Below are 12,230 nucleotides of genomic sequence, written 5' to 3' on the forward strand. Positions count from 1 at the left end.
TTCGTCTCTGAATATGTCAAGACGGGCGAGCTGCCATCAACCTTTCTCATTTCACCAGTCTTGCTGGCATAATGTCTTCCCGGCCGGATCTCAGGGTAGGCGCTGGTCATATTCAGTTCTCGAAAGCCCGTTACTAATCTTCGATTCCAGGTTGATGACGAAGTCGGTTTTATCCGCTTCTACCGTTCCCTTTCAAAAGAAAGCAACGATGAAACAATTCGTGTATTCGATCGCGGAGACTGGTACTCTGCCCATGGTGCGGAGGCCGAATTCATCGCTCGCACCGTGTACAAGACCACATCGGTCCTGCGTAACCTCGGCCGCAGCGACACCGGCGGCCTTCCGTCTGTGACCATGAGCGTGACTGTTTTCCGGAACTTTCTTCGCGAAGCCTTATTCCGACTGAATAAGCGTATCGAGATCTGGGGCTCTGTTGGCACAGGCAAAGGTCACTGGAAGCTGGTGAAGCAGGCTAGTCCGGGGAACTTGCAGGATGTGGAAGAGGAGTTGGGTAGTGTGGGTGGGCTTTCCATGGATTCGGCCCCTATTATCCTGGCAGTGAAGATCTCAGCCAAGGTGTCGGAGGCGAGGAGTGTGGGCGTGTGCTTTGCGGACGCCAGTGTGCGGGAGCTCGGAGTGAGCGAGTTTTTGGACAACGATGTCTACTCCAACTTCGAGTCCCTTGTCATTCAACTCGGTGTGAAGGAGTGCTTGGTACAGATGGATACTAGCCGGAAGGACGTCGAACTGGGCAAGATCCGAGCGATTGCAGATAGCTGCGGCGTCGCTATCTCGGAAAGACCAGTTGCGGACTTCGGTATCAAGGATATTGAACAGGATTTGACTAGGTTGTTGAGAGATGAGCGGTCGGCAGGAACATTGCCGCAGACAGAGTTGAAGTTTGCGATGGGTTCGGCATCAGCTCTGATCAAGTATCTTGGGGTTATGTCCGATCCGACAAACTTTGGCCAGTACCAGCTCTACCAACATGACCTGTCGCACTTCATGAAGCTGGATGCTTCTGCACTGAGGGCGCTCAATCTCATGCCGGGTCCGCGGGACGGGTCGAAGTCCATGAGTCTATTCGGCCTTCTGAATCACTGCAAGACACCAGTTGGAGGACGACTACTGGCGCAGTGGCTGAAACAGCCACTGATGGATTTGAACGAGATTGAGAAACGGCAGCAGCTTGTGGAGGCTTTTGTCGTGAACACTGAGCTCAGACAAACCATGCAGGAGGAGCATCTGCGCTCCATACCGGATCTGTACAGACTCGCCAAACGGTTCCAGCGCAAGCAGGCTAACCTGGAGGATGTGGTGCGAGTATATCAAGTCGCAATCCGCTTGCCCGGTTTCGTCGGGTCACTGGATAACGTTATGGATGAGCAGTACCAGACACCTCTAGAGACAGAGTACACGGCGAAGCTCCGAGGTCATTCTGACAGTCTAGCCAAACTGGAAGAGATGGTGGAAACTACAGTGGATCTCGGTGCGTTGGAAAATCATGAATTTATCATCAAGCCTGAGTTCGACGAGAGTCTGCGAGTAATTAGGAAGAAGCTTGATAAGCTTCGACATGACATGTATGTGGAACATCACACAGTTGCTCGAGATCTCGATCAGGAAATGGATAAGAAGCTATTCTTGGAAAATCATCGAGTGCATGGTTGGTGTTTCCGACTGACTCGCAATGAGGCGGGCTGCATTCGGAACAAGCGAGAGTATCAGGAATGTTCGACGCAGAAGAACGGTGTGTACTTTACGACTTCGACTATGCAAACTCTCCGGCGGGAGCATGATCAGTTGTCCTCCAACTATAATCGCACCCAGACCGGGCTAGTGAATGAAGTCGTCAACGTTGCCGCCTCCTATTGTCCTGTTCTGGAGCAGCTTGCTGGTGTCCTCGCACACCTGGATGTCATTGTGAGTTTTGCACATGCATCTGTCCATGCACCAACATCCTATGTCCGCCCTAAGATGCATCCGCGAGGCACAGGCAACACAGTGCTGAAAGAGGCACGTCACCCATGTATGGAGATGCAAGATGACATATCGTTCATCACCAACGATGTGTCTCTGATACGTGACGAATCATCCTTCCTCATCATCACCGGTCCCAACATGGGCGGTAAATCGACATATATTCGGCAGATCGGTGTGATCGCACTGATGGCTCAGACCGGATGTTTCGTGCCATGTACCGAGGCGGAGCTGACGATCTTTGATTGCATCCTTGCTCGTGTAGGTGCCAGTGACTCACAGCTCAAAGGTGTTTCAACTTTCATGGCGGAAATGCTCGAAACCTCCAATATCCTAAAGTCCGCAACGTCGGAGTCACTAATCATCGTTGACGAATTGGGACGTGGCACTAGCACATATGATGGATTTGGTCTAGCATGGGCCATTTCGGAGCACATCGTCACTGAGATCCGCTGCTTCGGTCTCTTTGCTACCCACTTCCATGAGTTAACAGCTCTTGCTGACCGGTATCCTCAGTCGGTCAAGAACCTTCATGTGGTGGCCTTTATCGGCGACAGGACAGAAAACGGCAGCGAGGAAAAGAAGGAAAGGCAGAACCAAGTCACTCTGCTGTACCGCGTCGAGCCTGGGATCTGTGATCAATCATTCGGTATTCACGTTGCGGAATTAGTTCGCTTTCCGGAAAAGGTTGTCAACATGGCTCGTCAGAAGGCAGAGGAACTGGAAGATTTCACGACGTCTGATCAGCAGGGGCAGCAGTCGGCCATGGCAATCGACAAGTGTTCTCCAGAAGAAGTTGAGGAAGGCAGTGCCCTTCTCAAAGAGTTGTTGAAGAAATGGAAGGCGGAGATCGAGTCCTCTGGGAAGGAGCTGACCGTGGAGGAAAAACGTCAGATCCTCCGGGATCTTGTCAAAGCTGACGAGAAATTGCAAGGGAATAAGGTCTTCCAGGGCATCAAGACTCTATAAATCCAGAGAATCACGGGTTGTTTACTTGATTTCGGGACTATAGCGGTTAGGCGTTGAGATGGTATATGATAGACACGGGCCAGTTATAATATAAGTGCTCGAAACTAGCTTGTGTAATGTCAATGGCTTCCTAACTCTTGCCTCCAAGAAACAAGTAATACCCCAGCTCCATCCAACATGACCATCGATCCAGATTGCGCATTGAATATGAATATCCTCACGGAGTCACGTGGGCGGAAGTCATCCACATCCTCATCGCCGTCTCAGGAATCTATCCATTGAACCTCTCCACGAACAGAACACTGCTCCTGTCCTTCTATCCTCGACGGTTTCTGTCGCCTGCAGTGTGCGACGTCATTTCACTCCCTTGTACACACAGCTCATTCTCCTTAGTTTCATTTCTTATTCGCACCCTCCGTCTTTCCCCCCTCAGCGATGCGCGCCAGCTAAGGTGACCTGCCATACAGCCTTAATTCATGCACCCCTTTTCTATCCTTACTCTCGGCATCTTTGTAGCGGGATACATTACCGCGAGGTGGGACCTTGTAACCCGACTATACGAATTGGCGATTTTCGCGTGGGATCACGGTGTGGTGGTAGGTGCCTTCGCTCTGCAGGCGGCAATACGAGACTTCCAGAAATCGCATTCGCTAACCGTTATATATGCGCGGGATAGACTCGTACAGCTAAGGGGTTCCTGTTGCTTTCGGTATTTTTCTTCCTGTTGGTCCTTCCGATCAACCATTTGGCTACGAGAGAAGGCCAACTGGTAGGATTCCCCCAATTGGATAGGCACCTAGACTGGAGTCGCGTCTAATCAGTGCTGTTGCTAGCATCCCCGGAGCGTGAATCTCGGCGTCTCTGCTCGGGAACAGCTACGCCGTAGAGGCTCCTTTTAATATCACTTGAACGATGACAATATGCTTATGAGCGATGGATTACTACGGGTATTTTGGCCATACGACCTACCCCGGTCATCGTCGCCAGGCGTGATTGTCGGATGGCGAAACTCGGAACTCGACTTTTTTGTGCTTGCTGTGTTGGAAGATGTGGAGGTCAGTTGCGATTAGTCTGCTATACGGTACTACGCTGACAGACTCCGTGTGCCGATAGCCTCGAAATGTCGACAACGCCCTCCGCGCCGGGATCCTCTTCCGCAATAGCCCGCACCCGATTGTGAGGATATTTACTCTCTGCGGGCGATCAGCCATGCATGTTCTGGGGTCGACCAACCCGCAAGATCCACCGACATCCTTTAATCCATCTCATTTGTATGTTAATACACAGCCGTCATGCAAAGTTCCCCGCATCTTCTGCCCGCCGGAGACCAATCTGTCTGTTCAAGTCATCATGTTCCATCGTCCTCATCCGACCCGAATGGAGTATATGTCGTTGCATCCGATTTCCCTCGCTCTCGGTGATAAGGTCTTCATTACGGATAAATCGGATGCAGTGTCCGACAGGATTGATGCTGAAGAGGAAGGGGATAGATTTCAGTCCGGGAAACTAGTCGAGAAGCTCAAGCTGCATACTGTTGTTAAACATTTGCCGTCCCATAAGGAGCAGGCGCTCCCCATCATCGTCAATCAGGTCAATTGCGCATACGAGATGGGGAAGCTGATGGAAAAGAACAGCCATTTAATTGGGATCCGAATCAAGAGAAGCATGAGTGTCGGAGAACGGGTCGTCGAATCTGCCTCGACTGTGTGGGACCTTTTTGTGTTGGCTGTGTCTTATGTGTTCTGGCAGTGGATTTGGCCCATCGTCACAAGCATTTTCGTCATCGGCCTTGTATTCCACCGCACTGTAGCAGAGATTGTCTTGCAGGTTCTGGAGTGGCGCGCTCGCCCTGACGCTGCCGCTCTGAAGGACATATCTGCGACGGCTCAGCAGGTTGATATTCGGCTTCAGCAATTTTGCTATTGGCCCATCCAGTACGCCAAGTTACGGCAGAGAAAAGACAACTGGGAGAGTGTGACAACGAGTCATCCGGACTATATCCGATTCTATAACAGCCTGTGGCTCGTTGCCAACGATGTGATAATCGGTATCGCGCTGGGGTCTTACATTATTGACAATGCAAATTGGGTCGCCTTTCAGATTAATTCCATTCTCACGGGCTGGACTGTCGAGGGATTGCAACGCACCATATCCTGGTTGATGGACTGGCCAGCGGGTCTCAAGCTAAACAACGAGCTGGCTGCCTTCCTGGGTGACCTCTTTCTGTGGGTAATCGAAAACTGGGCCGGTAAGGGTTATCATCTACTTTTCAGGAGACATGAACTAACCGTGTGGTCCAGCATGTATTGCTAATCTACAGCCTTACCTCCCCCATGTGATATACGTTGTCGGTTGTTCTTCATTCGCAGGGGCGAGCATGCCCATTGCTCTTTTTTCTGATCTTGTGTCGATCCTGACCGTGCACATCTATTCATTCTACATTGCATCTGCGCGTATTTTCAATTGGCAACTGACTATCATCATATCCTTGTTCCATCTCTTCCGCGGTAAAAAGCGAAACGTGCTGCGCAATCGTATAGATTCCTGTGATTATGACCTCGACCAACTTCTCATTGGCACCATTCTGTTCACAGTGCTCTTCTTTCTCTTGCCGACCATTGTTGTCTTTTATTTGGCATTTGCATCCGCACGAATGTTGATCATCTCACTCAAGGCGGCGCTCGATACATGGCTGGCTTTCCTAAACCATTTCCCGCTCTTTGCATTGATGCTGCGAGTCAAAGATTCCAGGCGACTGCCAGGTTTGTCGCCGATTCATTTTCAAGCGTACCTAATATACTAACTATTTGTTCTGATTTAAGGCGGTATTCGATTCGAGCTTCGCGAGGAGTTTGACAAGTCGCCAACAAATAAATCGCATTCGGTACCGTATATCCATCTCGAGGTACCTACCCTTACTCCCTGTTCCTATCTAGGACTGATGCTAACGACCTTAGTCAATCCCCCTAACTCTTCGTGCGATGTTCGACCAGTATTTCCAACTTGGCTATCGTCTTCGCAAACACTATCTTTCACCAGAGGTGATTTTCTGTCTCTTCACTGGCCGTTTCGTGCCACCCATCCACCGCCGCAATTTGTACAGCATGCAGTACAGCATGCTTCCTGCCCGTCGGGCTGGTATGGCGGAAGTGTGGTCTATACTGATGCAGCCTCGTAAAACCCATAATACCAGCAGCGGTTCCTCATCAATTAGTGGCGGCATGAGCACGGCGACGAACGGGCTACTGAAAGTGCCGGGGGGATTCGGACAGGGAGACATGAGGAGGCGAGGACATCGGTGACGTGTCTTGTGATGAGTAATAGAAACGAGTTCATGCAAGTAGTGTAATATTATCATAATAGGTAGGTTCAATCAGATTAATACATGTGCATCAATATTATACATGGCGGCCTATCCGCGCAAAACAACCCATCTTATACAAGATCATAGAAATATACCAACCCATTTCGCCATGACACATGCTAAACAACAATAGTCTGTATGTGAATAACGACCCTGCACAACAGCGGCATATAAACAGCTCTCAGACGCACGACCTGATAGCCGACTTGTTCTCCTATTCCTGTGTGAATCGACCTCTCTAACTGGCGTTCTTCATCCGACCTTTTTTCCCTGCATGGAACCTCGCGCAGTCAGCGGTATATGGAGCGGAGAGTGAGTGGCGGTATATCCATCCTCGAGAGTGGAGAGGGGCATAACAAGTCCAGGTATCATTTAGCTGCCAAATTTCAAATCAAATGAAAAAAATAAGAATCAACTCCTGTGCAAATGCTCGCCGTCACTTTCTTTGGCACTACTGTTCCGTGCGTCATCTAACATTGAGTCGATCCCTTTCTCTTTCAGCGCCACCTAGTGATACATTAGCTTGGAATGGACGGTACTGGATCCTCACAGGTAGACATCATGGAGGGCATGATAGGACAGGACAGGTACACACGCTCAAACAAGTCTTGTATTTAGAGAAAAGCTCCTCGCAATCTTTGGAAGTTGTATTTCCACGCAGGTATTCTAGTTTGGTGCGTTAGGAAGGAGAAAGATGCAAGACTAGGAAGGAGGCAGAGCAGTGTAGAAAGTACTTTCACTGTACCATTTGAGGAAACATGCGTCATATTTTCTGACGATGTTAGCGATGCGGTGCGGAAGTAGGTAAGTATAGTTCAGTGATGTTCTTACTCTTTGATTTCATTGCATTCAGGTGCGATGGAGGCTGCCATGGTGGTATGGACTTGGGTCTTCTATATGTGGCTTCGAAATGAGGGTTAGGTCTCGTGTGTCTGAGTTGTTGATCTGCGTTTCTGAGAAAGCAAATAAAGAATCTAAGATCTAAGAGATGATGATCGGCGCTTCCATCGCGACTGTCTTGTTCGGGTAGGCGGTCGAAGCCCTTCGGCAGCCATATTTCTCCACTTCCGAAGCCGCTTCCCTTTTTTTTTTCTTTTGCCTTTTTGGAAGGTGATGTAGGAGAAAACAAAGCAGACACTCACGGATCGCAGTGGTCTGTTTGTCTGTTTGTCTCTTTTATCAGATTTCTCTAACACTCCAGATTGCCATATCCGGCCTCAGAGTTGCGTCACAATGGATTCCGCTGCGGATTTCCCCCCGTTTCAAGAACGGCTGACATCGTCGCTTCTGCAGATGACGCGCACCGTTGGACAGCTCTCCGCTGAAGATCTCAATTTCCACCGATCCTCAAGCTCCGAGGTCTCCGAGTCTCTGGATGAGCAAGGCGGTCGGATCCTGTCTCTCACTTCGTCGATTCTGAAAGCCGCAACCGCCGGCACGGACATATCCGCACCTGTTTTGAACGATGAGGATTCCATCGAGGATAATTGGCGCGGCGTGGTGGATGTGATCGATGCGCTACTGGAAAAGGCCGATGCGTGTTTGGATGAGTTCACTGGCGTTATCAAGAAATTGAGCCCGTCGCAGCAAGAACAAAATGCCGCAAAGTCGTCGACGAAAAAGACCCCGTCCAAGTTCCCTACCATTTACGACTACGGTCCGTCAAAGATACCTAAGCCACAGGTTGAGTTCCACCGCGCGGTGGACAACACCGACGTCTCGCCTTTCAAGCCTTTGATTCGCTCGAAGCCACATGCGATGGTGCCGTTGGAGAAGTCGCTGGAGGGCTATGTTCACCCCTACGAGCCGGAGATCCGCGCCTCGAAGTATCCGGCATCTATATATGAGGTTTCTTCGCCTGTCGATTACCTGCCGTTTGAGTCTACGACTGCTACGTTTGTGGATACGATGGAAGGGGTGATGGAAATGTTGGGTGAGCTGAAGTCGGCCAAGGAGATCGCGATTGATTTGGAACATCACGATGTACATTCGTATCATGGCCTTGTGTCGCTGATGCAGATCAGCTCTCGCGAGAAGGATTGGGTTGTGGACACGTTGAAGCCGTGGAGGGAAGAACTTCAGGTGCTTAACGAAGTGTTTGCGGACCCTAATATTCTCAAGGTTCTTCACGGATCGTCGATGGATATTATCTGGCTCCAACGTGATTTGGGGCTGTACGTCGTCGGCATGTTCGATACGTATCATGCCGCGTGCGCCTTGAACTACCAAAAACGGAGTTTGAAATTTCTTTTGCAAAAGTTCGTCAATTTTGAGGCCGACAAGAGGTACCAGATGGCCGACTGGAGAATCCGGCCTCTCCCATCCGGAATGTTCGACTACGCTCGTTCTGATACCCATTACCTTCTTCACATATTCGATCATCTGCGCAATGAGCTCGTCGGGAACTCTGTGCCTAATCATAACCTCATTGATTACGTCTTGGAACAGTCGAAGAATGAAGCCCTGCAACACTACGAGCGTCCTGTTTACGATGCCACTACTGGACAGGGTCCAGGTGGCTGGTACGATTATCTGTGCCGCAATCCTGCCGTCCTCAGCAAGGAACAGTTTGCAGTTTTCAAGGCCGTGCATCAATGGCGTGACGAGGTCGCCAGAATCGAAGATGAGGGTGTGCAATGTGTTTTCCCAAAACACATTCTATTCAAGGTTACCCATGTCATGCCGCAGGATCTGGGTACCCTATTCCGGACCTTGTCGCCAGTGACGCCTATTACCAAAGACCGGTCGTCGGATCTATTGGAAGTCATCAAGAAGGCGAAAATCGAGGGTGCCACAGGCCCCGAATGGCGCGACGTTTACGTAAAGCCTTCCAAGACAACACACGCAGTGCCTGCAGTAGAGCCAGGCCCTACGATGCCGCTTACCGACCGGGCGACACACCCCACCGCTGCTCGCTATGAAAAGTCCCAGTTCTGGGGCGGAATATTAAACTCCAAAGAACCTCTAACCCCTCCTGAATACTCTGCCGTTGCCTCTGTCGAAGCCCTTCGGCTTTCCCTACCCCTTCCGCCCATGCCACGAACAGTTTCCGAGGCGCGCCAGAAACTTGGCGAAGCCGCGGCAGCCGCCAAACCCTCACCCACCACAGCTCCCCGAGAATCTCCCGAGGACATCGAGAGGAAAATATTTACCGTCAAGGAATTGGGTGGACCACGCAAACGCAAGGCTGATCCTGCTCCCGCTGGAGATGTCGCGCAGACACCTTCTCCGGTACTTGACGACATAAGCGCCACCATCGATCTTTCAGGGAAACCATCGAAGAAACAGCGCCGGAAGGATAAGAAGAGCAAATCTGGTTCTCAGACCCCGCAGGAGTCGAACCCCCAGGAAATGGAACCGCTCAATTATGAGGCAGCAGACTCCGTACTGCACGCGCCGACTACGCAGGGATCAGGTCTGCCGAAGAAGGCACCTTTCAACCCCTACGCCAAGGCAATGGATGCGCCGTTTGGTGCGCGCAAACAAAAACGAGAGATGTCTGGAAAGACGTTTACTTTCCGGTAATCTACCTCACATTCTAATTTTGATACTGAGTTCCGTTTTTGGGATATGGCATAGGATAGTTTAGCGATACCCTTTAGAAATATACATGTACAGGGATTAGCCCACTCCATATGGAGTAGAGAAGTAGTTATCAGACATACCACGATTCCTGGTATGGTTCTACATCAAAACCTTCCTCCGCTGCTTAATTATATACGAATACATCATAAACGATCCTACCTAATTAGCAATCCCATCCTGCGCAAGCATCAGGGAAGCACAACTCGCCCGGCATATAGAGATCCAGACAAAAATAGAAAATCCCAGCTACCAACGCATTCCCCGTCAGCATTGCAGCCTTATACAAGAGCCACCATTCGCTAGCGATTCCAGTAGGATAGAGGACAATAAAAAGGGAGTATCTATACTGTCAGCTGCATATCTCCACTGTTTAATCCACAAAGAAAACAGTTGTAACATACATACTCAACTATACAATATACGCAGAATGAGAATCAATAACCTACCTCAACAACTTCAACCCCCAACCTGCACCCGGAGCAACATTGCCAAGACACGCATACCGCACAGCATCGGCAACAGACCAAGCCAGGAGCATAGTCGTATACAAGACCGACAAGGCTATAACCTCGGGAAACGCATAACTAATAGCCCAGACTTGCACGGAGCGAGCGGATACCTGCGTGAATGTCGTGAATATCGGGACGCAGGGGATTCCTGGTAGGTAGCTTTGGTCTTAGTTGACTTGACTTGGATTGGTTTGGCTTTCCTTGGATAGGTAGAGGAGGGAGCATGGGGCGTACCGGCTGCGGAATGCAGGGTGTCAGCTATCGCGAGGGTTTGGGTCCATCTTGCTGGGGATTCGAGTATGATGTAGATTAAAGTGGGGCGAGATGGGCGGCAGAGGAAGAGAAGAAGTAGGAGGACGACAAGAAGGCGTAGCCAGAGGAGGTAGCTGAGGGTGTTGTAGAATCAGAGGTAGAGTTTGGAGGGGACGGAGTGTGTGGACATTGTTCATTGCTATCTAGTAGGTAATTGTTAACTGGGTTGTGAAGAAACTGGGGATTTGATTGACAGAGGAAATTTGTCAGCATCTACGACAGTTAGTTAACTTGTATGCAGGAATGCATGTATGGTACCTAGTTGTACTGCGTTGAAGTTACTGGACTATGTAGTGGGTACAATCAATATACATTGCTCACTACATACAGTTGCAAGAGGATAAGGTATCCGCATGGATTTTGGAGAAGTGACGTGCTGGAAATACAGACAAGGTTCAATAGTGGAATTAGTGATCTGCATTATCTCCAGAACAGCTGTGTATCGTTTTAACATGCACCATTTTAGTATTCCAATTTTCCTATATTTGAGTATCCATACAGCACCGGGTATGCAGGATCAGTTACAGTATCTAGTGCCTGCATCTGTATGTATCAGCAGTATCACACTGCAGCCTTGACGATAGAAAGCGATGCCTCCAGCGCATGGTGGGGTACAGTACTTACGGATGTGGAGGATCCACAGATATGTACATACGAATCATAATCATCTTGTTATCCAATATGTACTAGCAATGGAATTGAATATCATCTTCCATGGCCTATCCTGGTAGAAAATATTGGCAAGGGAAGACACAAATTGGTCCCAAATACCGGGTTCCTGACGTCTGTGCTTCCTGTTGTTAAGAGATCCTATTCCTACCCTAGAGATCCTGGTCATACGAGTCTTTCCAAGTCTGGAAAAGAAATGTCTAGGATTGACGGTGCAGCTGACATACCTTCAACCGCCAGACAACCTTCCTGAGGTTGTACTCCTAGGATGTCGAAAGTTTATCCATTCCTCCTAGTCCTGAAACATCCGTGATTGTCACTTTATGCACGCAGGTGATAGTTCCTTGTCTTTTAGTTTTAGACTTCGGGGGACAAGAGTTAATGATGTAATGATGTCTTACCAGACGATGTCCGAGCTATTCTTGGGACCCAGTGAGGGATAGGTATAGATGACAGCAATTGTATGGGTTTCTGTCTTGCATTCACCTCACATCTCTACCTGCTCTTGCATTTTGCTGTTTTCTTGCGTGGCCTGTCCCACTTTCTCTCGGTATTCTCGGTGTCATCCTCGACTCATCAAATGTCGGAGATTCTCCCCACTCCAAGTAGTACGATCAAATTACGGTTCACCTAGAGACCATGGATCTTTGGTGGACGAATGGTATTATTCATGCTGAAATTAAATAACTGCGAAGTTTTCCAAACGTGTCTTTCGAGGTTCAGGTCGTACCTCATGAGTGTTCTGAACACCCCGCACCTCTCAATAATTATTCTATCGCATGAAACAAGAGATTCTTGCCACAAAGACCCCAGTTACCTTCAGTATACTTCTATTCTGCCTC

The 12,230-nt window shown here is 49.5% G+C and overlaps 3 protein-coding genes across 3 annotated transcripts; all 3 read left to right on the forward strand.

The window, feature by feature from the left end:
* Nucleotides 1–71: 71 nt before the first annotated feature.
* On the forward strand, nt 72–2,949 carry MSH2 (mismatch repair ATPase MSH2; the record flags this gene model as incomplete). Its single annotated transcript, XM_033572136.1, has 2 exons — nt 72–95; nt 151–2,949. 2 exons carry the CDS (start codon nt 72–74, stop codon nt 2,947–2,949), a joined length of 2,823 nt encoding a protein of 940 aa, XP_033425451.1.
* Nucleotides 2,950–3,869: 920 nt separating this feature from the next.
* On the forward strand, nt 3,870–6,251 carry GPI1 (phosphatidylinositol N-acetylglucosaminyltransferase; the record flags this gene model as incomplete). Its single annotated transcript, XM_033572137.1, has 5 exons — nt 3,870–4,004; nt 4,063–5,197; nt 5,319–5,711; nt 5,772–5,854; nt 5,907–6,251. 5 exons carry the CDS (start codon nt 3,870–3,872, stop codon nt 6,249–6,251), a joined length of 2,091 nt encoding a protein of 696 aa, XP_033425452.1.
* Nucleotides 6,252–7,546: 1,295 nt separating this feature from the next.
* RRP6 (exosome nuclease subunit RRP6) lies at nt 7,547–9,838 on the forward strand (the record flags this gene model as incomplete). Its single annotated transcript, XM_033572138.1, has 1 exon — nt 7,547–9,838. The coding sequence occupies one exon, from the start codon at nt 7,547–7,549 to the stop codon at nt 9,836–9,838; it is 2,292 nt and encodes a 763-aa protein (XP_033425453.1).
* Between the last annotated feature and the right edge of the window lie 2,392 nt (nt 9,839–12,230).

Source organism: Aspergillus tanneri (assembly GCF_003426965.1).
Source record: "Aspergillus tanneri strain NIH1004 chromosome Unknown AapTan_7_pilon_pilon_pilon, whole genome shotgun sequence".
Taxonomy (NCBI): Eukaryota; Fungi; Ascomycota; class Eurotiomycetes; order Eurotiales; family Aspergillaceae; genus Aspergillus; species Aspergillus tanneri.